The sequence below is a fragment of the Choloepus didactylus genome, chromosome 5 (genome assembly GCF_015220235.1).
Source record: "Choloepus didactylus isolate mChoDid1 chromosome 5, mChoDid1.pri, whole genome shotgun sequence".
NCBI classification, from domain to species: Eukaryota; Metazoa; Chordata; class Mammalia; order Pilosa; family Megalonychidae; genus Choloepus; species Choloepus didactylus.
Genome location: NC_051311.1, coordinates 16,873,387 through 16,897,401, shown reverse-complemented (window position 1 = coordinate 16,897,401; position 24,015 = coordinate 16,873,387). Strand labels below are relative to the sequence as shown.

The 24,015-nt window shown below is 40.0% G+C and overlaps 1 protein-coding gene across 4 annotated transcripts in view; it reads left to right on the top strand.

The window, feature by feature from the left end:
- NRP1 (neuropilin 1) overlaps positions 1-24,015 on the top strand; it is a 139,084-nt gene that overhangs the window by 66,424 nt on the left and 48,645 nt on the right. For all 4 annotated transcript variants that reach the window (XM_037835589.1, XM_037835588.1, XM_037835591.1 and 1 more), the window contains exons 5-6: positions 1,682-1,837; positions 3,601-3,767. In XM_037835589.1, the coding sequence (XP_037691517.1) occupies positions 1,682-1,837; positions 3,601-3,767 (323 nt within the window). The remainder of the gene's footprint in view (positions 1-1,681; positions 1,838-3,600; positions 3,768-24,015) is intronic.

The window sequence follows — 24,015 nt, the reverse complement described above, 5'->3', positions numbered from 1 at the left end:
TAGCCTCCAGAACTGTGAGACAATAGATAGCCATTGTTTTAGGCCACCGAGTTTGTGGCACTTTTTTACAGCTGCCCTAGGGAAGGAAGACACCAGATATTCAAAGTAACCCATTTTGCACTACAGCAAATATGTACATCACTTTGGTTTAATTTATTTTTAGTTGATTTTTTTTTTTTTTTTTTTAAGATGGTTGGCCAACAACTGAAAATCTGTAGTGAAGGAACTGCACACTCAAAATCAGAGCGCTGGGATAAGCTGCCTCTTGGGAACTCAGCTCCTGCATGAGGCTCCAGAGAGCTCAGTTCTCGGGTCAGCCTCATGAGGTTCACTTTTTTGCTCACTCCTGGAGCTTCTGCTGGCCCTTATGGGCTGCCTTCTGAATCTAAGCTGCACACACAGACCTTGGAATGCTCTGGGGGGGGGGGCCCTTTTGAGGTCCATCCCTCCAGGGAAAGATCTCCTTCCTGTGCCTTCTTTAACAAAGCAGTAACTCTTAGTTGGAATGTACAGAACCATGGATTTCTTGGAGGGGAGAACAGTGCACACAGATTGTCCTTCTAAGCCCAAACCATCTGGTATATTTTTGCCATATGTGTAATGAAAAAAAACAAAGGAAAAAGGGACTTGTTTTTTATCTAGCTGCTGATCTGGCAAGGAATACAAAGATTCTCCAAGCCCAGGAGGTTTCTGCATAGTCCACGATACAACTTACAATTATGAATTGCCAAAGTTTGCCTAAAAGTGCTTCTAAACAAAGGTGTGACTAGTTTAAGCCAAATAGCAATTGGACACTAACACAAATTCGTTAGAGTTCCAAATGGTCCACCACCTTTGGTACTATTTTATTCCCAGTGTGCACTGTCAGATGACTGTTTGGGGCCGTCTCTTGGCTATTGGACACGTGTATAATGCCATCACCTCTCTTAGGTTTGGGAGACTTTCTCAAAAAAAAAAAAAGAAAAAAAGAAAAAACTGGCACAGAAGTCAGAAAGAGGCATTTTCATTTCATTTTTATTGCAAATTGCTATTATGTGTAAATTATTGGCATCTGTAGTTTTTAAAATTTTTAAATTGTTGCGATTATCAACAAGTCTTCAGATTAAAACTGAGTAGGAAGTGATCCACTGTCCTCTATGCAACGCTATGATGCTTAACATAATATGAGTTCAGGACTAAGCAACGGAATGAGGAAGGAGATGGAATTACCCAGTGCTTGGTGAGACTTTTGCTACTCCTGTGGTTACCAGGTTATCAGCCTTCATCAGGATCTCTCCTGGGGCAAGTAAGCCCAAGAGGATGTGATGATCACAGCCTGGCTGGGGCCATTCGTCCCTGGGCTATGTGCACAATTTGCCCATGGAGATGAATTCCAAATTTCACTTGAAAGCCCAAATCTCGTTCTTTGCAATTGAATCAAGCATTTTGATTTGGTTCCTGAAAACCACTGTGCTCTTGGGCCAAGTGGTTATGCCTGTCATTGCCCTTCTGAGCACACTTTCAAATCCTGTCCGTGAACCTGGCCCAATATGTTCACTGCAAACCAGTTAACTGGGGAGAGACTTGCTTTGAGTGAGAAAACACTTCCGAGTTCTGCTGGGGCCCATGTCTGCAAATGGTGATTCTTGCACCTGCTGTAGGGAAAAGCCACTTGATGTTGTCTGCATTTTCACCTTTCCAGTTGGCCCTCACATTGGGCGTTACTGTGGACAGAAAACACCGGGTCGGATCCGTTCTTCATCAGGCATTCTATCCATGGTTTTCTATACTGACAGCGCGATTGCAAAAGAAGGCTTCTCGGCCAACTACAGTGTCTTGCAGAGCAGTGTCTCAGAAGGTCAGTGTTTCAGTGTTTATTCATCTTGCAAAGCCCTGTGGTAAACCATTTTCCTCCTCATACACCTGCGCCACATGAAACACTAAAGGAATATTTGGTGATTGGGGTGCCAAATGTTTGCTTTTCTCCTTTAAAATGGCTTTTATGAATGTCAATAGGAGAAACAAGTTAGTGTGCCTTCTTAGTAAGTTTGTGGAGGAGGAGAAGGCTGATTGTGAGCCTCAGAAATTAGGGGAGATAGTGGAAAATAGCCAAACAGTTGCTTAAAATGAAATATAGCCAGCCTACTTTGCTCTCTTGAATGTGTAATAGCCCGAGAATCGTAAACAGAGGAGCATTGATCTGGGATGACAGGGACAAATCTGCAGGTAATTCATCGACATGGCTGTCACACAGAATGAGCAGTGCAGGGTGGTTCAATTTGGTGGGAGACCCTGGTGGGGAGCCATTTGTGTTTTTCTTACTTACACAAATGGAAACGGATCTCCATGTAAAAGAAGCAAGTTTTAATTTCTGTTATCCCTTCCCATAAAAAAAAAAGATAAGGTATTTTTGGATCCTTTCAAAATATTCAACTCAACTAACAACCCTTTCTCTAAGTTTTTGCAGTCTCTGGTTCTTTTAAGGACTTGAGGGGAAAAAAAAAAAAAACTGAAAGAACAAAGAATGAATTTTTTGTGTTTCATAAGTTCTAGCTGCCAGGTTGGAAAGTAATATAAAGAGAGGACAAGGGGTACTTGGCTGACCTGCTCTTTGGATATTCTAGTATGTTCTCTGCCAGATGGTATGGGGTGGGGGAAGGCCAATTAAATTTCAAAATCATATTAATAATTAATTTAATTTAATTTTGTAATATAAACACTACAAACCTAAGCTTAAAAGTATGAAGCCAGTGGGAAAAAATTTATTAAGCCATAAAACCTTATCTTTCATGACAGAAAATTTAGAACATTTTTCATTTTGGTTTGGTGAGCTTTTCCAGATGGTTGAGACTCTTCCATTTAATCTCCTAAGCTTTTTTCAATTTAGCTACTTTAGATTGATATTTTCCTAAAACTGATTACTCATTTCCCAGGATTGTCAGGCTGAGTATGTTGGGCCTAATGGAATACATGTTTTGATGATTCATGGTCCTCACTGTGAGAATATTATTTTATTCTGCAAAACTGTGGTGCTCATAGGGGCCATATAATACCACAGTTTACCCCTGGTGGATACTTTGTGCTCTGGTATAAAAACTGATGATGTCAATAACGATGGCCAAGCCTGGGCAGGAGGCATGCAAGCAGAGGGAGCTGGGGGCAGGTACTCTGGGTTCCATTCTCAAGGAATCTGAAAGGCTGAGAGTTAAAATCTACTGTCCACTGAATATGAATTGTAAATATACATAAAGGAAATCATTAATTACTTAAATTTTATTTAAACATGCCCATATGGTAGGTACCTATATGACATTCCTATATATAAACACCTTTGAGAATAAATCAGAATTCCCATCATTTCCTAATAAATTTCACATAGTATTTTTGCTAACCAGTTGAGAAAATAATTGATCACTGGGTTCTGTTGGAAAACTAATTAATCATTGGGATGATTTTTAAAAATCATTGACATGAAAATGCAAGTATAAGTGCCACATTCTAGTCTTTGCTGTCATCTTTTAAGACTTCGAGTGTACCTCAGAATGAATTCTTTAGTCTGACAGATTAAAAGGGAAAATGCACCTCTGTTTTAATGATATGGGGCCATTTTTCCCCCTTCAGATTTCAAATGTATGGAAGCTCTGGGCATGGAGTCAGGAGAGATTCATTCTGACCAGATCTCAGCTTCTTCCCAGTATAGCACCAACTGGTCCGCAGAACGGTCCCGCCTGAACTACCCTGAGAACGGGTGGACGCCAGGAGAAGATTCCTACAGAGAGTGGATACAGGTATGTAGCATGAGGCCTGGTATCTTGGCTATTGAAGAAAATTTTGATAATCTAGAAAAGGTTGTTGCTAAGAAGCAGGCCATGCCATGTGCCCTCAAAGAAGGAAGTCTATTGGGTGCCGAGCATAATCACGCTCCAGGATCAAGTCACGGCACTCTCAGAGAAAAGTGGGCCCAGAGGGTGACCCCACAATCCATTTATCTCAGATACTTATGTCCTACTCTTCACAGAAGAGTTGGGCTGCAGTTGTCTCACTTTGGTAGTAACTAAAGATCTGGATTTTTCCAAACAGCTATGCATTTTCTATTACAATAACAACTATTGCCATGTGGTTTGCTTTCCTTGATGAAATATATTAACCTTATGTGTGGACCTTCATGAAATTGCTTCCCAGTGTAGAGTTTTCTGTTTGTTTGTTCAGGATAGGAGAAGGGAAAGAAAGGGTTGGGATTTGTAAGGCAAACACCAAAGAAGGGATTTAATTGACGGCACTGGTCTCTGTCAGTTATGCATACTCATTTATGTATGAACATACATGTGTCTGTACCCTCGTTGGTGACATCACTTGGCTCTGACACTCCCTTCCCTGCCAGAAGCCCTACACTCCCACTGAGTCTGCCTCCTTTGTCCCTCCACTGCCACCCTTTTCCAGCAGTCTAACCTGAACCCTGCGCATCCCCAGAACCACTCCCATTGCCTCAACTTGCCCAGTCCCACCCAAGTCCCGGTGTGCCTGTTCTTGATTGCCTCACTCATTGTCAAAGGAGACATCCATATCTAGATGTGTGAATTAACCTGTGGGCAAATTATACAGAAGGTATTTGCTGAGGGATCCAGGCTCCTCTGTAGTCAAGTAGGCAGACCCACCTTATATTCGTTGCTAGATGTATAAAAATCACTAATTCCCAGAGAGAGTTGCCAAGTAAGAAAAAAACCAAGATGATTAATCCTCTACTTTCCGCAGCTATTGCTGTCTCAGTCTTTCGAGCACAAATGCCAGATTTTGTTTTACTTTAGAAAGGTCAATATTAGTTTAACATACACTTAAAGTGAAATGGGCTATTCCAGGAGACTGAACTCATGCTAACCTGTAAATGATAGGGCTGAGAAATGTGTGGAGGCTGAGAAAAGATGAGACTTTTACCTTGGGATGGCTGAATCCCACTCTAGTGAGAAATGAAATGAATTTGCCTGTGTCAAAACAGCTCTTGGCAACTTGTTTTCCCACATCCCCCAAACCAACAAGCGGTTCAGTATGATTGACAGAGGTGCCTCTAGAGGGAACCTTACTTTTTGCAGTGCTAAGCAGGATTGAATGGTAATGTAGTCCTATTCTTGGTAATGTGTAGAGTGCTCAATAATTTAGGGACGGTGGTCTTGCAAGAGTTCTGAAATTGCAACTGTAGCAATTCTTCAGTGCAAGGCAATTCTCCTTAAGTAGGAACATGGAAACGAAATGGGCTCTTACAGAGCATTTGTCAACAGGATTTACATCATTCTTAAGAGTGAGGCATAATTTGAGATTGCCCCAGAAGGAAAAAATCTAGAATTGTTCAACTCTTGCTATCGGTGGTAAAGAATGATCAGGATAAGTGTGGTAACCAAAACCCCCCAAGCAAGGAGGCTTACTTCTTACTCATGCTACACGCAGTCCCTGGTTGACCAGGGTTCTGTTCCATGTCTTCTCACTCCAAGACCCATACTGATGAAGCAACAGTCACTAGCATTTAGAGAGGCAGAAAGGGAGCATGGCAAATCATGTACAAGCTTTTGAGGTTCCCCCCACCATGCACTCCCCTCAACATTTCATTGACCAAAGCAAATCACATATAACTTCCGTTGAGTGGATGGGAGGTGCAGATCAGCATGTGCTGGTGGGAGGAGAGCTTGAAATATTTGGTCAGCAACACCAATGATAATTATGCCACGGACTAGTTCCAGTTTATCTGACCTGTGCTAAGTACTCTGCATATTTTTTACTGAATCCATAGCAATCCCCTGGAGAAGTTGCAGTTATCCCTACTCCAAAAGTGAGAACAGCTGAGGTTCAGAGAAATTGGGACCATGCCGAAGGTCCCAGAAAGTACCTAGGCATGGAGCCATAGACTATCTGACCCCAAAACCCACTTCTTCATTCTTCATTTGGCTGTGTCCTTATTATTCATTACCATCCATTTAAATTCAGGTACATCTAAGCATCAGTCACCTCCCTCCTTTGTCTTCCCCCTGCTGAGAAGGCTACACTGAGGCAAGTTGGGTGCTTAACGTCTCTAAACCAAAAATACAGGGGCCTTGTACCTCGATCCCTCTGAAGTCAAATGGTAAAGAACGGCACACCTTGATGAAAAAAAGAAATCTCTTTTTTTTCCTTTGCGGCTCAGTGGGTTTATTGACAACTTTATCCACTCCATTTCTTGACTTCTACCTTTCCACATGCTTTCCAGGGCCCCTGAAAGGCCCCTCCGGGAGCAGCCTGGAGCTGGGGAGAACGCATTCCAGCCTCAGGCTTTGCCTTCTGGTTGTTGTCTGTAACATGGTGGGAGCCGTTATCATCTACCGATCACCTGATTATGAATAATTTCATGTGTTTGCAGCTTGTCTGAAACTCCTTGGAAGTGGTTGGCTTGTTGTTTTCATTGGATAGATGCTTTCTAAATTAACTACTGAGTACAGCATAATTTAGATCGAGGGCAAGAGGCACATGCCTCTCTAACCACAGAAACCTTAGCACCAGCATTGCCATTGATATGCACGTGTATATGTGGAGAGGGTTTGTTTTCCTTTGCAGCTTTTCCATGTCGCGTGAAATATGCCCCCACCCCTCAAACGTGTTGCTGTAGCAACAACAAGGACAAATACTTGCATGTGTTAAATCAATAAAGCAATATTGGAAGCTGAATTTCCTTCAAGACAGGAACAGTCTTTGAGTTCCCATTGTTTTCTCTGGGAAATTACTGAGTGACATTAAAAAAACAATGCATCATTAACGGTGGGTTTGAATGTCCAGGTCGGGGTTTCCTGTAAGATCGGTTGTCTGCCAGAAAGCTTAAAAACAAGTCAAGGAGCAGTTTAGTGGGAAGGGGCGTGAAGGGAAGTCCCATTTTGGATAGTTGCACACAGGCATATCCTGCCCAAAAGACTACTTCATATCCTGAGCTGCTAAAAACTCTCAATTGTCAATGGTAGAGTTAATCACATTTTTAAAATTTGCCCTCCCCCTGCTTTGTATTTCATAGCCTCCCATTCTTGATTCTGTGTCATCGAGATGCTTATCTTACGGTTTAATCTTTTTTCTTCCTCTGTTTCTTGTTAAGCAATTGAGGATTCACAGTAAAGTCTCGTTATATCAGTGGTGCTAGAGAACTTCTCCATGTTCAAGCCTATCATTATAGTCCAAGTCACTGAAAGTGGGTTTCTTTTCCTATTAAATAAAGATAATGTAGCCTTAACTCCATTCAAGCTCTAGCAGTCTAGGATACTGTGAATCTCGGAAAAATGCCATCTCTGTCAATTCTCCTCATCTCTTCACACTAAAGACATGACATATTGTGTCTGTGTAGGAGATATCTTCCCATAGATCCTACACTTAGCTGTTCACAGACAAAGCAGGATTTAATTCATTGATTATTTCAATGTTTTATTAATGATAGTGTTCTCCACACTGTAAACAGATTTATCCCTCTAGCTTTAATTAAAGCCCTTGGGAGTGGTTTTCTCAAAACAACTGTGACTTTTCCCTGATTAAAATGCCAGGAGACATTAAAAAAAAAAGAAAAGTCGAGACTAAATGCCTGGGTGGGTTATGAACTTCGTTAATCTGAAGAAATAAAGTTGGCGCTAAGGACTCATCGGTTGCCACACACTTCAGCAACTTTAGAAGTAAAATTATGTTGACAGACAACTCAAGCTGAAGTTCTACTTCTCTCCAAATTTTGGGCATTGTCTTTTGTGGGAAAAATTTTGGCACTGGATTTTTTATGCCTTCACTTATTCCAGAGGAGCAGGAAGCAGTTGGCTTCTAAACCACATCCTGTTTTGTTTGCTAAAATCAACCCTATTGTGGATTAATCACGCAGAAGAAAGGAAACCTCCTTGATAATGGTCTGTAACTATAAGAGAACAGCGGTAAGCCCTGAAGCAAAAGCTCCTTCTTTCTCCACTACGTTTACTAGTGCAGATGTTACATCTGAGGTGCGTAGTGCAGATGTTACATCTGAGGTGTGAGGAGACAGAAAGTTCCAGAAGGGAAAAGCTAGAGCTAACCTTCTGGGGGAGCTTTTTTCTGTGTTTTAGTTTTACTTTATGGTATTTATCTTGAATAATATTAAAGTCATTAACATTTTCTACCTGGAGGAAGTTTGAAAGCAGACACCAGTAACAAAAGTCCTTCGTGTGACAAGGAGGATGGCTGAGCTGAATCAGAACACACAGCAACACACACAAAATCATGTTCACTTAACAGGCAGTGACAGTGTCAGAGAAAATAGGTGCCTTTGTTATGTGTTCAGCATGTGAAGCTCATCAGATCCAAGTTGGTTGGATTTGGTTGCTTTATGAATTTTATGATTAATCATGAGGCACATGTCTAACAACAATGCCTTATGTTTCTTTAGCGCTTTTCCTTTTTTAAAGCACCTTTTCGTACACACTGCATTTGAATCTTACCAGGTGAGATTAGTAGACCTGAGATTATGATCCCCATCTTCACGTGAGAAAACTGAGGCCACGGAGGTTAAATAGTTCACCGAAATCCTGACTTCCGGAAAAGACACAACTTCCGGGAAACCTCAGTATTGCAGAGTTGAAGTGGATTTCCTTCCTAAGACTTGGATTAGCAAGTAGACAGTGAACAAGAGGTTGGGACAGTAGACAGCAGATGAATCACCATTTGTGCTCAGATCTGACACAGCCCAGGGTGCAGCTGACATTTGCCCAGCTCTTTGATTATTCATCATTCAAATGGGCATTTTTCATTCCATGCTCCCTCCATTGAGGTAAGCAGGACTGATATCATTAAACCAATGTACAGAGAAGAGCCACAAAGTGTGGCAAGCCCTTCAGGCCACGTGGATACAAAGGTAGACTCTCTCCTAAATACCCGGTTTCCTTACACTCACCCCAGTGTCTCCCCTTCAGACCAGTAGGCCTCCAAGAGGTTGGGGGTCCTCTGAGGCTTACTACCCATCTGTGCCCCCTTGTCCACTCCTGTCTGTGAATTGTTCCTACCAGCCACTTCCAAAGTGGCTTACTCATGATTCAAAACTTGAATTGCCAGTTACAGTTTATGAGAATGAGGTGTTGACCTGATTCCAGGAGTAAGAAGGGGTTGGCTGCACCTCCTTTCAGTGTCAAGTGGACTGAAATGACAGAAGAATCCTTGGACGTATTCCCTCTTTATTAGTAGGAGTTTTATCCCATTTGAAGTGGGAGAAGTTAATGCTGCTTATTCAATTAGAAGAATTTGTTACTTGAAACTCTTGTCTTTGTCTTTAAACTCTGTCTGCTAAAATTGAAAGTATTCTTAAAGCTAAAAATTAAATTTAGAAATGGAAGCACTTTATGTTAAAGCTTTAGAATGTCATTTATTTTAGCAAAATTCTTATATAATTTTCCTTCCTTCTAAGCTTTCTGGATGAAGCGTTCATTCTCTCATATTAATGTGTTGAGTGTGGAAACAGGTATCTCCTATGAAATAGTTTTTTGATTTTTCATAAAATTGCCAGTTTCTAGCAGATTTACAGTCTATAATGCTGGATTCAAAATCAGTTCCATCTGCTAAATTGACTAATCCAGAACATACATTGGGCCACGTTATCCTGACTGTAAACACTCTGTAGTTATAAACCAGACAGTTCAGGGGGTGCATTAACTCATTCAGATCATTAGTAAATTGCTGAAATTACAATAAAATGATACTTTATAAATCCAGAACCAGAGGACTGACAAAAATAGCTCACTGAGTTACCCAAATGTGGAATGATGCATGTAAAATATAACATTGACGCATTTAGAGAAAATACAGCTGTTCAATTGGAAGTTTATTCCCCAGGTGTGCTGTTGTGCTCTGTGCGTGTGTGTGTATGTGTGTGTGTTTGTTGCAACTAATATTAACATGCTGTTTTAGTGAAAACATTCATCTGGAAGGGAGACAATTTGCTTCAAAAAATTCCCCAAGAAGGGTCTTTGGTTATGCTATCCTGATTCTAAGTTTTATTTTCTGCATAAAATAAATGCTTTACATCCTACCCTTTAATGCATCATAGGTCTGTTACCTGGGAATAGGTTTGTGCTCCAAAAGCTACTGTCTCCTGAGGAACTTTTCCTAATTCTCGGTTTTTCACATTACAGGAAATTGTTTAAGGGAAATACATGAAGGCCAATTAAATTCAGAAGGTTTTTTTGTTGTAATTTTCAAAGAAGGATATTATTCAGGAAAAACAGAATGCACACGTGCCAGATATTTGTTTGACTATTTTCAGCTGACGGCTTTGTCAAGTAGAAATTACCAAGGCTATTTTAACCATTTTGATTTAATTGACCACTTAATCCAATTTTTAAAAATCAGTCAAACAATTTTACTAATTAGTATTCCATGTCACACATCCTTAAGAAAATGTGTATGGCATTTCAAGAAACACCTTAAATTTTTATGATGAAGCATCACAGGAAAGACAGTATTAGAAGCACCGCAATTGTTTAGACAGAATTACACTGAAAAATAAATTCATTTGTAGGGTTTACAAGTTCCATTTTGGTGTCTTCTTATTTTATGCCAGGGTCTGTTTAGAATCAAGATTTACAGTTACATTCTAGAGGGGAATTTTTGTTTTCTTTCTGGCATATCTCAACTTTAAATTGCTATATTCAGTCACTAAAGTACAGGACAAAAGAGAATGCAGCCTTCACTTTGCATAAATCCCTTAATTTGCATAGATGCAGAGGTTAAATGATCTGAAAAATCCCACAGCAAGTTAGTGGCAGAACCTAGCCTAGAAGCTTGGCATACCTGCTCCCACTTCCTTTATGCTACTCAATTGCAACAATTTCGTGAAAATTGTTTGGGTCCATTTTGAAGGTGGTGTCCTGAAGACAAGCCTATTTTAGGGTCACCAACCAAGCACATTTAATTGCCAGCTGAGTCTCCTTAATTGCTGATTGGCAAATAATGTCTGTTAAATTGAACAATCTTTGCAGAAGCTTTTCTTTAACAAATGGTGGAACTATGTGTAGAACAGAGCTTCTCGATCTGGGCAATACTGATACTTTGGGTGGGATAATCACGGTGGAGGCTGTCCTGTGCACTGTAAAATGTTTCACAGCCTCCCTGGTCTCCACCCACTGGAAGTCAGTAGCACCTCCCCACGCCAACTAAGTCATGACAGTCAAAAACGTCTTCAACTATTCCCAAATGTCTCTGGGGATTGGGGCGTGGCAGGGGGGAGGGGGTGTGGCACAAAATCCCCCTCCAAGTGAACACTGCTGGTGTAGAAGATACTTGATTTCCTAATGAGCCATTTTTAAAACAAACTGTTCAGCAATTTGAAAAAAAGTAACTTGTTGCTTGACAGGATTTTCAACCATTTGTAGATATTGCTTAACCAGAACCTTAGTTCTTTTGTTTTCCAAAAACATAGATATGTCTGTTTACCTTATGCAGGAAAATAGCATCATGGGCCTCCCCACTTATTTATCTAAAGCTTCACTATTTTTAGCTTTTAAAAGTGGACTGTTTTAGCTAAGTAAATACAGATGTTATTTAACAAGACTATGCTGGTGGGTCTCAAAATGCACTGATAAGGAATGGAATTAAGAAAAGGAAACACAAGGATAAAATTGCCTGTCACTGTTGACAAGATTGAGGAAAAATAAGACTGAAATTAACTCATCCACACTTGACCTATTGTGTCACTGTGTCACTGACATTTTCCTACCTGGTCTAGGTTTTTTGTTTTTTAATTTTTTATTTTTTAACAGTATGAACAGTGAAAGGGTTTAAAAAAAAAAAACACTTCAAATGTAATCAAGAGTGAGGAACTGTGGTTGAAAACCCTGCCTATTGCTTATTAACTTATCTTTTCATGGGAAAAATAATATTGAGTTTCCATTTCTGTAACCTAAACAACAACACATTAAGAGCTATCAATTACCAACTAGTTTCATATCTACAGGCCAATAAGAAGGCCAGGTTGATGGTTTCACATCTGTTTTGGGTGAAAGGCTGTTCCTGTCTGTGGTATTTAAAATTTAAAGAACTCCTATTATTACACGATTGGGAATCCTAAGGGAGTAAAACGTTAATGCAATCCATAGCATGCACAGATTTTATGAAAGCAGTTTTAAGGAATTCCTTTAGTGAAGTTTGTTGATTTCTGTCCCGGTGGTAATAACTGTACCTTTAACAGAGTGTGTTAATACTCACATTTAGGAGCAATGGCCACGTTTATGCAGCGTGTAATGTAACACACAAACTCCTAGGCTTTAAATAACTTTCATATTGTAATCCGAAAGCCCCAGAGCAAAAAATGTGTGTTCTTTAAAACTGGCAGACCATGCGGTCTGAAACTTTTCTAGCACTTTTAGAGCAACCTTCTCCAAAAGATGAGAGAGGTACACCTTGAAAATCCCAAAGCCCCAGATGTGGGTGGACATTTCATGCCCCAAAATATTCCTCCTTTAATGCACAATTTAAAAGCTCCACATCAAAATGGCAATTTTGACTCTTATCTGAATGATAGTTTGAGATGCTAACTTATAACACAGGCACACAACACACACACACACACACACACACACACACACACACTTACTTCCTTTCTCTAATCCTCCAACCGTCTAATCTCATGTAATTCTCAGTTCAAAGAAAGAAAGTAGATTAAACCGAAAATGCTCTATAAATCCTAAAGGTAATAAAATGCATTACGCCTTTCAATTTCCAACTATTGGAAAGAATATGAGCATGGGACTAATTGCACATGTTGATTCAATAGAATCATGGGTGTACTTGTGCAAGTGACTTGTGCATATTTTTTAAGATCTCTTTGCCTCAGTGGGTTAAAAATACATTCATTGCATTTTTCTAATTGCTGCCTTTCAGAAGAATGAAATCTTAATTTTACCAATGTTTTCTTTTTCTCACAACTTTTATTCCTTAAACTTATAGCTAAATTTTCTGGGTTTAACAAAAAAGTAAACAAGTTTCTTTATTCTTTTAGCAAGCCTGAATGAACTATAGATGGAATTCTTCAGGGGGTGGGTGATTAGACCAGACAGTTTCTGAAATCCTTTCAAGCATTTTGGATTCAGTGATTCTATTGAAAATAAATTTACTCTATCAACTTGTGCCCTGGACTTGCCTAAGATGAAAATATAAACATATGAGCATAGCTGGAATTCATTTTCAAAACTATTGATCATCATGTGAGGCAGCACATGGAAAACATTTTTTTTTTTTAATTAAGATTTTTTTCCTTAGATCAAATACTAGTTTAGGTTGGCCTTACTGTGAAGCAGAGCTGAGAATTTCACATAGAAACTTCCCCAGTGGGGCCTGTTTTGCTCGGTTCTTTTGCGCAGTGGATGAGGGGAGATGAGGTGAACCCTGCACAGTTCATCTTTCACATCTCTTCGTCTTTGAAGGAAATGTCTGTAAGGCAGAGACTTTCCCACCATTGCACACTGTTCATACCTCCAGGTCGTGCCAATTCCAATCGTTTTCCTTCCTTAAGAGAGAGAAAGTCTGGACCTTCACCGCGCACAGGCTAACTCATGGCTACAGGTGCAGGAAATTTGACGGAGCGTAAAGTTTGAGGATTTGAACATGAAACCTAAAATTTCCAGTGGGAAATACTCCTGGCAATGAAAAGAAGTTAGAAAATCATATGAAATATGAAATAAGGAAGAAAATGTTTTTGATACTTTTGGAGGCATGTCAGAGCTTATAGGGAAAAGAGAAATAAATTTTTTTTTTACAGTTCCCAATTTTAAATAAAAATGAAGGTATAATATGCAGAACTTTACTGGCCTAGTTAATTAAACACTGTTTTAAACATCCAGATTTGCCATTGCTATCCTCAGTCAGCAACATTCTGCAATACATACATTATACTGTTTCTTTAGCTTTAACTTGTTTACAAATATTGCAATCATTCAGAAGGATGCTGTCATTTCTTCAGAAAGCTCCAATACCAAAATGGCAAGAATTCATCTATTTAAGAATCACTTACTACGTAAAGAAAAATAAGTCAATACACTTGTTCTTTTAACATGATGTTTCCTCTAATTCAACCAGTAGTAAGTAAATGAATCTCATTTAGAAAGCCCAGTATGGAACACATCTTACTCAACTGTCTTCTGGACATCCCTTGTTTCTTCTAAGAAGGTGGAAGTGGGTAATTTGGGGGTTCAACCAGTATGTGCTGAAATTCAGCTATGATTATCAACTTCTAGAATACAATAATCCATTTTCCTTCATCAAAGAACTTTATATTTTCCAGAAGGGTTTATGTGAACATCTGTTTATCCACTTATCTTTCTTTAAAGTGTCTAGATATAGAATATTCATGTGTCTCATATAAAATGAATCTCAGTTAAAATCTCTTTATCAAAAGTAATTCAAACAGATTAAGAACCAGTTCATTCCATTTCTTTTAAGTACTGACAGTTTTATTAAACCATGAAAAGTGGTGTGCTTTTATCACTTACTTTCAATCTAAGAGTATAGCAACAACATGATAGGATTCTTGATGCTCCAAAGTTGTATGAAAGGAAGGACTTTTACAGCATTTTTAAATAGCTGCATTTGCTCTATTTTTTCTGTCAAGAACTTCCTCCTTTGCAACCCCCCCCCCCCACGCACACAACAATGTGGCCATGTTCACCAAGAAAACTTTTCACCTCTTGTCACCTCCAAGTATGTGGTTGAAATAGATGTGTCCAATCATATGTTAAGAATGGTTCCAGTGGATAAGTGCCAGTTAGAGCTTCCATTATGTTAAGGACTTAGGGCAATGTTAAGGGAGGAAAACATGATGTGTTTAGTGCAACATCTGTGCTTGTTCTCCTGTGGTTTGAAAGTTGTGCAGATGCATTTTTCTGTGGCGTGACCCAGGCTGAAATGCATGAAATAAGAATAGATAGACTTTTTTTTCAGAACAGGAAAAGCATTTGCAGTTCTGTCCACTGACTGCACTGGGAGGGCAAAGCAGCGTGTTTCCAGAGCACAGGTCGTTGCCATGCCTGTTCATTAGTCTTTGTAGGAACAAGGAACCCACAGAAATGTAGGTATTTTTCCCTTCCTCAGTTTCATGTGCACCCCCATCTATGGCCTTTCCAGACTGGCCTTTATCTCAGTTCAGAATGGTAGAACATAGTCTCAGTTTGCCAGGACCACTGTAGCAAAGTACTGCAGACTAATTGGCTGAAACAATAGGAATTTACGGTCTCACGGTTTTGGAGCCTAGAAGTCCAAAATCAAGCTGTATGCAGGATCATGCTTTTTCCAAAGTCTGTGGCTTGCTGCTGGTGGCTTCTGGTAATCCGTAACTCAGTCTCTTCTCCATCACATGGCTGTCGCTCTCCCCATCTGTCTCCTACTACCTCTTCCTCCTAACTGTGCTGAAATTTCCTCTACTCACAAGGACTGTGATCAGATTGGATTAGGGCCCCCCTTGATTCAGTTTGGCCTCACCTTACTTACCTAACAACATCGTCAAAGATCCTATTTACAAATGGGCCAGAGGTTAGGGTTTAGGCATGTCTTTGTAGGGGACACGAGTCAATCCTTAACAAATATCAATTGTGAATTCTCATTACAAATGATTCTCTCATAGAATAATACTTGAAAATGTATACTTTCAAGGCTTTCCCCTCCCCTTACGAGTGATCTTCAAAAATGAGTCAGTGTATACATCCTGGCTGAATGGTGTGTAGCTCTTCCAACAGGGAAAATGCAGTTGACCAAATATTGAATTGCAAAGTTCATTTCACCTGTTTACCAGAATGACGAGCATCTATTCAGAGACGTACTGTTTACACACATTTTCTGACAACTAGCTGTACCTAGGCAGTCTGTTCTTTCTCTTCTTTCTTGTCTCCAGGTAGTACTTGTTATAACCTTAGGCAGGAGGCAGACTTTAATCTCAGTAATCCTATCAGCTCATTGCAGAATTTTTAATGCCAAGTACAGGAATTTTCTTGGACACCTGCATTTCCTGATTTTTCATCAGCACATGAAACTCTCATCAGTGTGAGAGGCCTACCTTGATCACTGAGAAATACAAGGAAATCAGTGTAAAAGGATGCTGTCAAAATTTATAGGCCAAATGACTGTTTTAGACTATCACCCCATCTGCAAGTATTTAGTTTCCAGAAATTCATCCCTGTGTTTGTTTTTGAAACCAAGCTTTTAGGAGGAGGAGAAAAAAAAAATTAAAGGCGTGACTGACTGCCAAACTGATAATAAACAAGTCATTTTGTTTGTGCTGGAATAGACAGATGCCGTGTGAGTACAGATGTGTGTTTAACTTGAGTCATTTAGAAATCTCCCCAAAAGTGCAGATAAAATTTTATAGGTAGCATAGAACAACAGCTTTTAGAACAGAAATATACTTTACATGTATATTCTATTTACATTTTCTTGGTCTTCTAGGTATGAAAAGCACATTAAACTGTCAATCAACCGGAAAGATTTCTGTCTGTCTGTAACTGAGATGACTGCATGTTGATAACACACAAGGTCTTGCCTCATTTCAGAGCCCAGCTCCGATGCTTCTTTTCAGGATGCTTTTTAGATAACATGAGACAAACACACACAAAGATCATGAAAGGCCTGAAATCCTTCTACCCACACAAATTCATCTTCTACCCACACAAAGCTAGAATCCCAACATCTTCTAAAGATATATGTTAATTAACTGAAAATATGGGAACCTAAAAGGATGCAGCGAAATTTTAATTTTGTTACTTTTTCAAAAATATAGAAAGGGTATGGGAAAAAATCTAGGATACCAGATAGATAAACATCCCATGCATAAGTATCCTGTAGACATCATGCTTGCAAGTAACTTAGCTCTAAAAGGAAAAGGTTTCGAGGAAGTTCCAGTGAGATATTTGAGACCATGATAGGTACAGTGAAGAAATGATTAATCCCTGCTGTCCTTCAGAGCAACTTCTGAGAAGAGAGAGACTTACTAAGTTAATGAGTGGTCATTTGAGATATAAGTACAAAGTAATACTTCTTCACACAGGATGGACCTCACCAATGAAAGTCATTATTCAGTGGACTTTAGATTTAAATAGTGGACTTTTCAAAGGACTGGAAATTCTTTTTACTCAGTATAATATTTGCAGTTATAAATCCCAAGATAAGAATAATCACATTCCTTGCTTAAGAGCTCAGGTTAGCTGCCCAAGCCTTTTCAACTTGAGTTCAGGGATGGGCATTTGGTTTTTGCTTGGAAGAAAGGGGGCTCAGAATTTACCAGCAATGCTGGACTTTCACAACTTTCATTTCAATTCAACAAGTCTTTGCAGTCGCTGTTGACTCTTCTGGGGGGGGGGGGTGGCGGCCGGTTGCTAAATCCTATGCTCTCGGGATTGCTCGGAGGGTACCGGCGGCGGGGGCTCTTTCCCGGAGGCGAGGGCGAGGCGGGGGACTGGGCCCGGTCCCCGGCGGTGGCGTGCAAGGTGTGGAGGGCGGCGAGAAGGAACAGGCGGGACACGTTTCTTTTAGGGTGAAGAAGCCAAGAGAGTTTATTAGGGGAGAGTACAAGCTTATATCGGGCGGTTTAGAGGGCGGGGTAGCTGTAGGGGTTGAAGGCTTGGATTGGTTCTGAGAGGGCGCGGAGGTTGTTTGAAAAGGGGCGGGAGTTGCTCCGGTAACGAAGAGGGTGGAGGGTGCGGGTAAGGCACGGGGGGGGGGGTTTTCTCCGGCAAGCCCTCCCCAACGGTTGTACTTTGGGGTGAGGAAATGGGGCCTGCATTCGGCTCCACTTTCTCAGGCCCGGGGGGCCGTGGAGGGCGCTACCACCCGTGCCCCACTACTTTTCCTAGGGGCTGATCAGTTCCCCTGGCCCAGGCCCGCCAAGTCGGAACTCGATAACAGTGTCCCGCAAGTCTTCATTGAGTATCTGCTAATTATTTAGGATTGGGTGAATTTAAAGGTAAAGAAGACTGCCCCTCTCTCAAAATTGTTATAATCTAAATACAGAAGGCAAAGCTAGGCACACTTGTGCACATACACACACTCTAAATACTCGAAGGATTGAGGGGAAAAAACATCAGGGTCACATCCTTCTGTTAATGCGTGCACATATCCATCATTGTGATCCTCATGACAACTTGGAGAAGTGAGTGGACTAAGTATTGCTGTGTCTTTTGAAGAGAGGAGACTAGGGCTTGGAATGGCTAATTAACATGCTTAACATTGTCCAGATGATTCTTTAATGGCAAACCTACAGAGATATGGCTGGGGCCTGTACTCTTGCCACCCCATGCTGCCCTGCAGCGCCCACGTTTTCTCCCCATCGTGCCAGAATTCACTTAGTATTTTTAATGTGGCCTATTCACTCTGTATTGAGATTTATTGTTTACATGGCTTTCTGCTTCACTGACAAGAGGGCAGGAATCTCTTAACCTCCCTCCCTTTCACCCTCCCAGCACTGCCACTGATTTGTGTTATCCATGAATAATTGCCAGTGGCTGACTTCCCTCCACAGTGATGGATGCTAGAAACCAAAATACCAGTCATTCTAAGCTCAGGTTCTGACCTCATGGCCCCCTTCTTTACATGTTTGAGGAGCCAACTGTGATTTCCACACCAGTGTGAATCCCTGAAGAAAACACAGTTTAATGCTGTGTCATTGAAATGTTTTCGTTTAAGTGTAGACATAAACACAGTGTAGGACTGAGGAGTGTGCTGTTAGTCCCAGTAGAGATGTCTCCTCTAACTCATGCAGATGGAGACTTAGGGCTCACAACTAAGAATGCTTGGATTCCCAGAGGCATTGAAAGCAAACGTTTTAGCTGAATGACCTCAGTAGTATAGTTCAAGATCATGAGCTGAAAGTTTAATTACAAATAGGATTTCATTGTCTCTCTGTCACTAGTCAAATTACTTTCTGGCCTAGACCCCCAGATTACTTGAAGGCTGACACCATGGATGATAGTTTGGGGGTTGGGCCCTTCTTTCTCTCTCTGAAAGAATTTTGCTGAGAGATTTTAGATTAAAGGACAAATTTAATCATATTAAGTATTTTGAAGCATAGGCAATTGGGTGGGATATTTTCCCCTGTTACTTCTGTGTTTACTCCATCTATCCCAACCATTTCCCCAGGCCAAACTCTTATCTCATACTAGAAGGTCCAGTTTGGATGGTTCAGATGACCTCTTTTCCATAAAACTATCTATGTCCCTTGCACAAGCTAGTTTTTCTTCTTCTTGAATCCCGTAAAACCTTATCTGTCTCCAGGGTGGCACGTTTTCCTCTCAGCCTTGCAATATCATCATTTCTGTGTAGGTTCACTCACTTCCAGATCCTGGTATACAATAGATGTGAGTCGAATTTAAGGGATTAAATGTTTTCATCGGGACTCTCGGCATCCTTCAGTTTGCTTATTTTCACACTTTTAGTTGGAGCATCTGTGATGTGTAAAACACTGTGATAGGGCTTTAGGAGAGAGCTACATGACTGTGAACGCTGGCTCCATTGCTTACTAGTTGTTAGACTCTGAGCAAGTGTCCTAATTGCTGTGCATCCCAGTTTCTCCATCTACAGAGCCTTCCTTGTGTGATTTTTGTGAGAATTGAAGGGCACAAGGTATATAAATTCAGCACCTACTAGAATGTCTGGCACATAGTGATTGCCCCCAAAATATTCTTTAATAATAACAACAATCAATACCTAATTCACATAATATGGCCCCACTGAAATTATGTACAGAGATAATTGACAGTAGTTGTAAACTGACCATCTGTGATCCATTCTTCAGTTATTGCACCCTCTTTTTTCTGACAGAGACAAAGAACAGGAGCCAAAAGTTTGTATGTACAATCCACTTGCCTTACAGAATATCTAGAGCTGTATCTCTGTGGCTCCAGATGGGTCATTGCCACATGACCTGTCAGCTTGCTCAAGCTCAACTCACACATTCCTCATTCTCTAGTTTTCTACTAGGAGAACTCTTAGCTAGGTTCAGTGCTCACTGCCTGTAAAAGACTACTCAGGATGGAAGCCAGAGTGAAAGCAGGAGAGCACTGCACAGCCCAGGCCTTCCACTTAGTAGGTGTTCACTGAGTTTTTACTGAGTAAATCCGTCCAGCAGAGTGCATGTTTGGACCCTCTTGAGAGGCATTTATTTGGATTTGAGGTTGGTTCCTATTTTTCTTTTTTTCAATGAAGTATGCTTATTTTTTTTCTTTTCTCTTAAAAAATTCCAATTAAGCAATTGTTACTATAGAGTTCTGCAGTTAGATACTTTCTAAACCAAGTTTCCAGGGATTATATTTGGTCTGTCCTGAGTACTTGTCCTCTTTCCAGATGAAAGGATTAGGTTCAGGTTTTTAAATTAAATTACAAAAAGCATTTTTAAAATGTTCATTTAAAGTATTAAGTTCCTGAATCTTTTACTGCCCAGTGAGAACTCCTGACTACCTTAGTGGGAAAAAGGCCATTTAAATGTCATCTTCTTGACCAAGCTGTTAAAGATTTCTGAGGTACCATCTGCAAGTTAATATGGCACTGAAGCAAAAGATTTCATTTTAAAAGAAAAAAGGATTTCACAGGTCTATGTGCATCTTAAAAATGTAAAACAGTCTTTTCTAAAGCATGGGGATTTAATCTGCTTTTCTCTTTAACTCTACATAGGAGTTTCAAATTGCCTTAGAATGCTGACTACTTGTATCCCAGCGTCTATAGAAACCCCAATAATATTTCATTTTCTCCTCTTTTGTCATTAGAATATATTGTATCCTGGTGTTCAGATTTTACAGGTTTATCAAGTAAGAGAGGAATTTAAATGGAATATTCATTTGATTTTTCTGAATACAGTTACATCTGTTCTAAAAAATATGGAAAGGAACAAAACAGGCCCTTAGCTTTTCCAAAGAATATTTGAAGGCTTTTCCCAGATTTGTCTTAAACGTGATTCATAAAATAAGTCAAGCATTTCTGGTGGGTTGTCGCAATCCCATGCACTAACTACTCTCAAACCTATCTAATGTAGACCAGTGGAATTGTTTCCACCCCAGAAACAGCATTCTTCTCCTTTCATTTGATCTTTATGGTTTCCATATTGGAGTGATTTGGGTAGCCGGATTCTAGAAATGTCTCTAGTTGAAATGTTAGTGTATTAACCTGCTGCACCGAGTCCCTTTTGTTTCTTTTTTGCCAAAGCTGCTTGCCAATTTTAACAACTACAGCAGATTTTACTATTCAAACAGAACCAGATGGAACTCCAGTTCAAAGAACATGTCAGAATTAAATATTTCTTTTTTAATTAGTTGCTTCTGATTTATGCAAAAATAATTAATATGAGGGTGGGAGAATGTGCCAGGAATCCAGATGAGGTGTGGTCCACACCAGTGTTATCTCCTTTTATCTGCCCCAAAAGACAAAAAGTCAGCCCTTATTTGGGGACTTCATTTTTCTTGCTCCTTTCCGTGTTGTTCTTTTTGCTGTAAGTACAGTGTGCCTTTCCCCTGCATCTGTGCTTCTACATCTTTATCTAATGTTATTCTAACTGGCTAGTCCAAGGCTTTTGATAGGAACATTCATCTGTTCATTCACTTGGGATTGTTTTACTATCAGCAGAGGTTTTGTTGCAACCGGCAGCTTGTTCCCACCCAAGAAAAGGCTTTCCTTCCATTTTAACTGTTAGGGGGGAAAAAAAGATTAATTCAGACAATTAAGACTAGAAAAGGAAATTGGTCAGATTCTTCCAGTGTTGCACTTCTCTTGTACTTGATGTCTTTACTCTTTACCAGAATTAAAAAAAAAAAATTTTTTTTCCATTATCTTTTGCTAAAAATGATCCATGACCATGGTGTTGTTCTTCAAAAGCATAACTGAATCATTTGCAAAGTTTTGCTCTCCAGGGGCCAGTGTAACTTTAAACTGATAGTCAAAGTAATCCTAAATGACTTTTGTCTTCTACCATTAGTTGAATATTTACTTTCCAAAAAGACTGGCTATCAGATTCCATTATTATTTGCTAAGAAATTCTAACAGTTATGGTTTTTAAAATATGAATTGGGAATCAGCACGGGTGTAGTAACTCCTAATGTGGTATTTGAATTCAGCTGCTCTGGGGTAAGTCTTGGTTCAACCACCTGTAAGTTGTGTGACTCTGGGCCACAAAACCCCTTCTTAGTATGATTATTGTGAGAACTGGAAGAAATAATGCATGTAAATTTAGCACCTAATAAAATGTCTGGCACATAGGGGCTGCTCCATGAATGTTTCCGTCAGCATTTTATCTATGTAATAACGGTAATAATGACAGCATAGCTTAAGAGATAGAGAATTATGCTATTAACTGTAAAGTATCTGTAATTCAGATGAGCAACAATAAAAGGTCCAAGATCCTAAGTTAAGGCACACTGTGGCCAGGTTCTGTGATTAAGCTCACGGTTCCTAGAATAGCACTGATGATCTACTGCTCCGGCTGTAGCAGAAAACGTGTGTTTTATCTGAGGAAATGAGACAATTGCTTAAAAATATTTTCTTTAGCTTGTAGAGTCAAATGATGAATTAAACATCTCTTTGAGTTATAAGAGATGCTCTGAAGAAAAAGCAACAACCCCCACCACCACCACAAAAAAAGAAAAGTTTCCTGTTTTTAATCAGATCTCGCTCTGTTCTTTGTACTTTATTTTTTCAGGCTGTTGTGTTGATCTGCCTTGGGAGTGTTAAAAGCTGGAAAATGCTCCCATACCAGTGCTAGCCCAGTGGGCAGTGTTTTATTGAGCAAGACAGATTTTCATTTTAGAAATGAGGCTTTCCACATTATGACATCCCCAATAGCTGGTTATGTATTATTATAGAAAGCAATGATATTCATTTCATGGCTGGAAGGCTGCATGCTGGTATTTAACCAGTAGTTTGCAAAGATTTGCCACATGATTTACTATACAACGCTAAAACGTGCTGCTTTGTCCTCAAGTGATTCCCAGTAAAATGCTTGCCTTTCATTGCTTCTCTTTATCTGGGGAATGTGTTTCCTGTCATTATTAAGACAATGCCGTAGTCATAAAGTGCACTTGGATTGTTTCAGGAGACATCTTCCAGGTAGCAGGGTCAGAATCCAGTGCCCATGGGGTATCCTCACTGCACAGGAGCTGCCTCAACACCCCCACCCCCAGAAGTGGGTGAGGATAGCTGTTTTCTTCTAGTGTGCCTCTCCCATCCAGAAAGAAAGGTTTGAGATTCCCTCTTCTGTAGCTGCCGGTTAGCAACAATGTCTTCTCTTCGCAAAAAGCTATTAATGAGGAGCACAGTGAAAGGAAGACGTGGGAAACATTCCACGACCAGTGTTAGAATTTTATCTTTATAGTGAAACCACAGTATCATGTTGGGCCACTTCTGCGGATAATGCTAGAGAAGATAACTCAGAGTGGCCACTAAATTCAAGGGGAGTTTGAAAAACTTCTGTCAAATAGTCTGCATGCCATCAGATAAGTAGCATATGTTTATGTTTGTCACACGCGGAGTGAAACACCCAATAACTTTCATGAAGGCATTTGATGTTCAGTTCTGTCTGCACAGCCTCCAATCATCACAGCCTCTCACCACCACCCTTAATGTAGAACAGAAGTACATCCAACTCAAATGTGAAATCACAGCCATTTTCTAATTAAAAATAAAGCAGCTGTGAAATAATGATATTCCTTCAAAATAAGAAAATGATGATTGTCGAAGAGCTGATTGGATTTAAGGAAAGCAGGTTAGTTAATTATGGTCATTGTGTATCTGAATTTTTATGGAAAGAAAGGGAGTATTGTTTAGGACCGTGAATCTTCCAAAATACAGAGGGTAGCATTATGTAAAACTGCTCTGGAGTTTCATCTTTGTCTTTCCAGCTGCTTGCCTTGGGTCATTGATCTTGCCAGTTAGAATGTGAGGTTGGTGAGAGCTCATCATAATTCAAAAAGCTGAACCACCAAGAGGATGGATGGTCTGTGACTGATTTCAACTAGTTTTCATAACGACCATTTATTTTGACTTCAAAATGACCAGAGCCTGGTACTGTTTAGA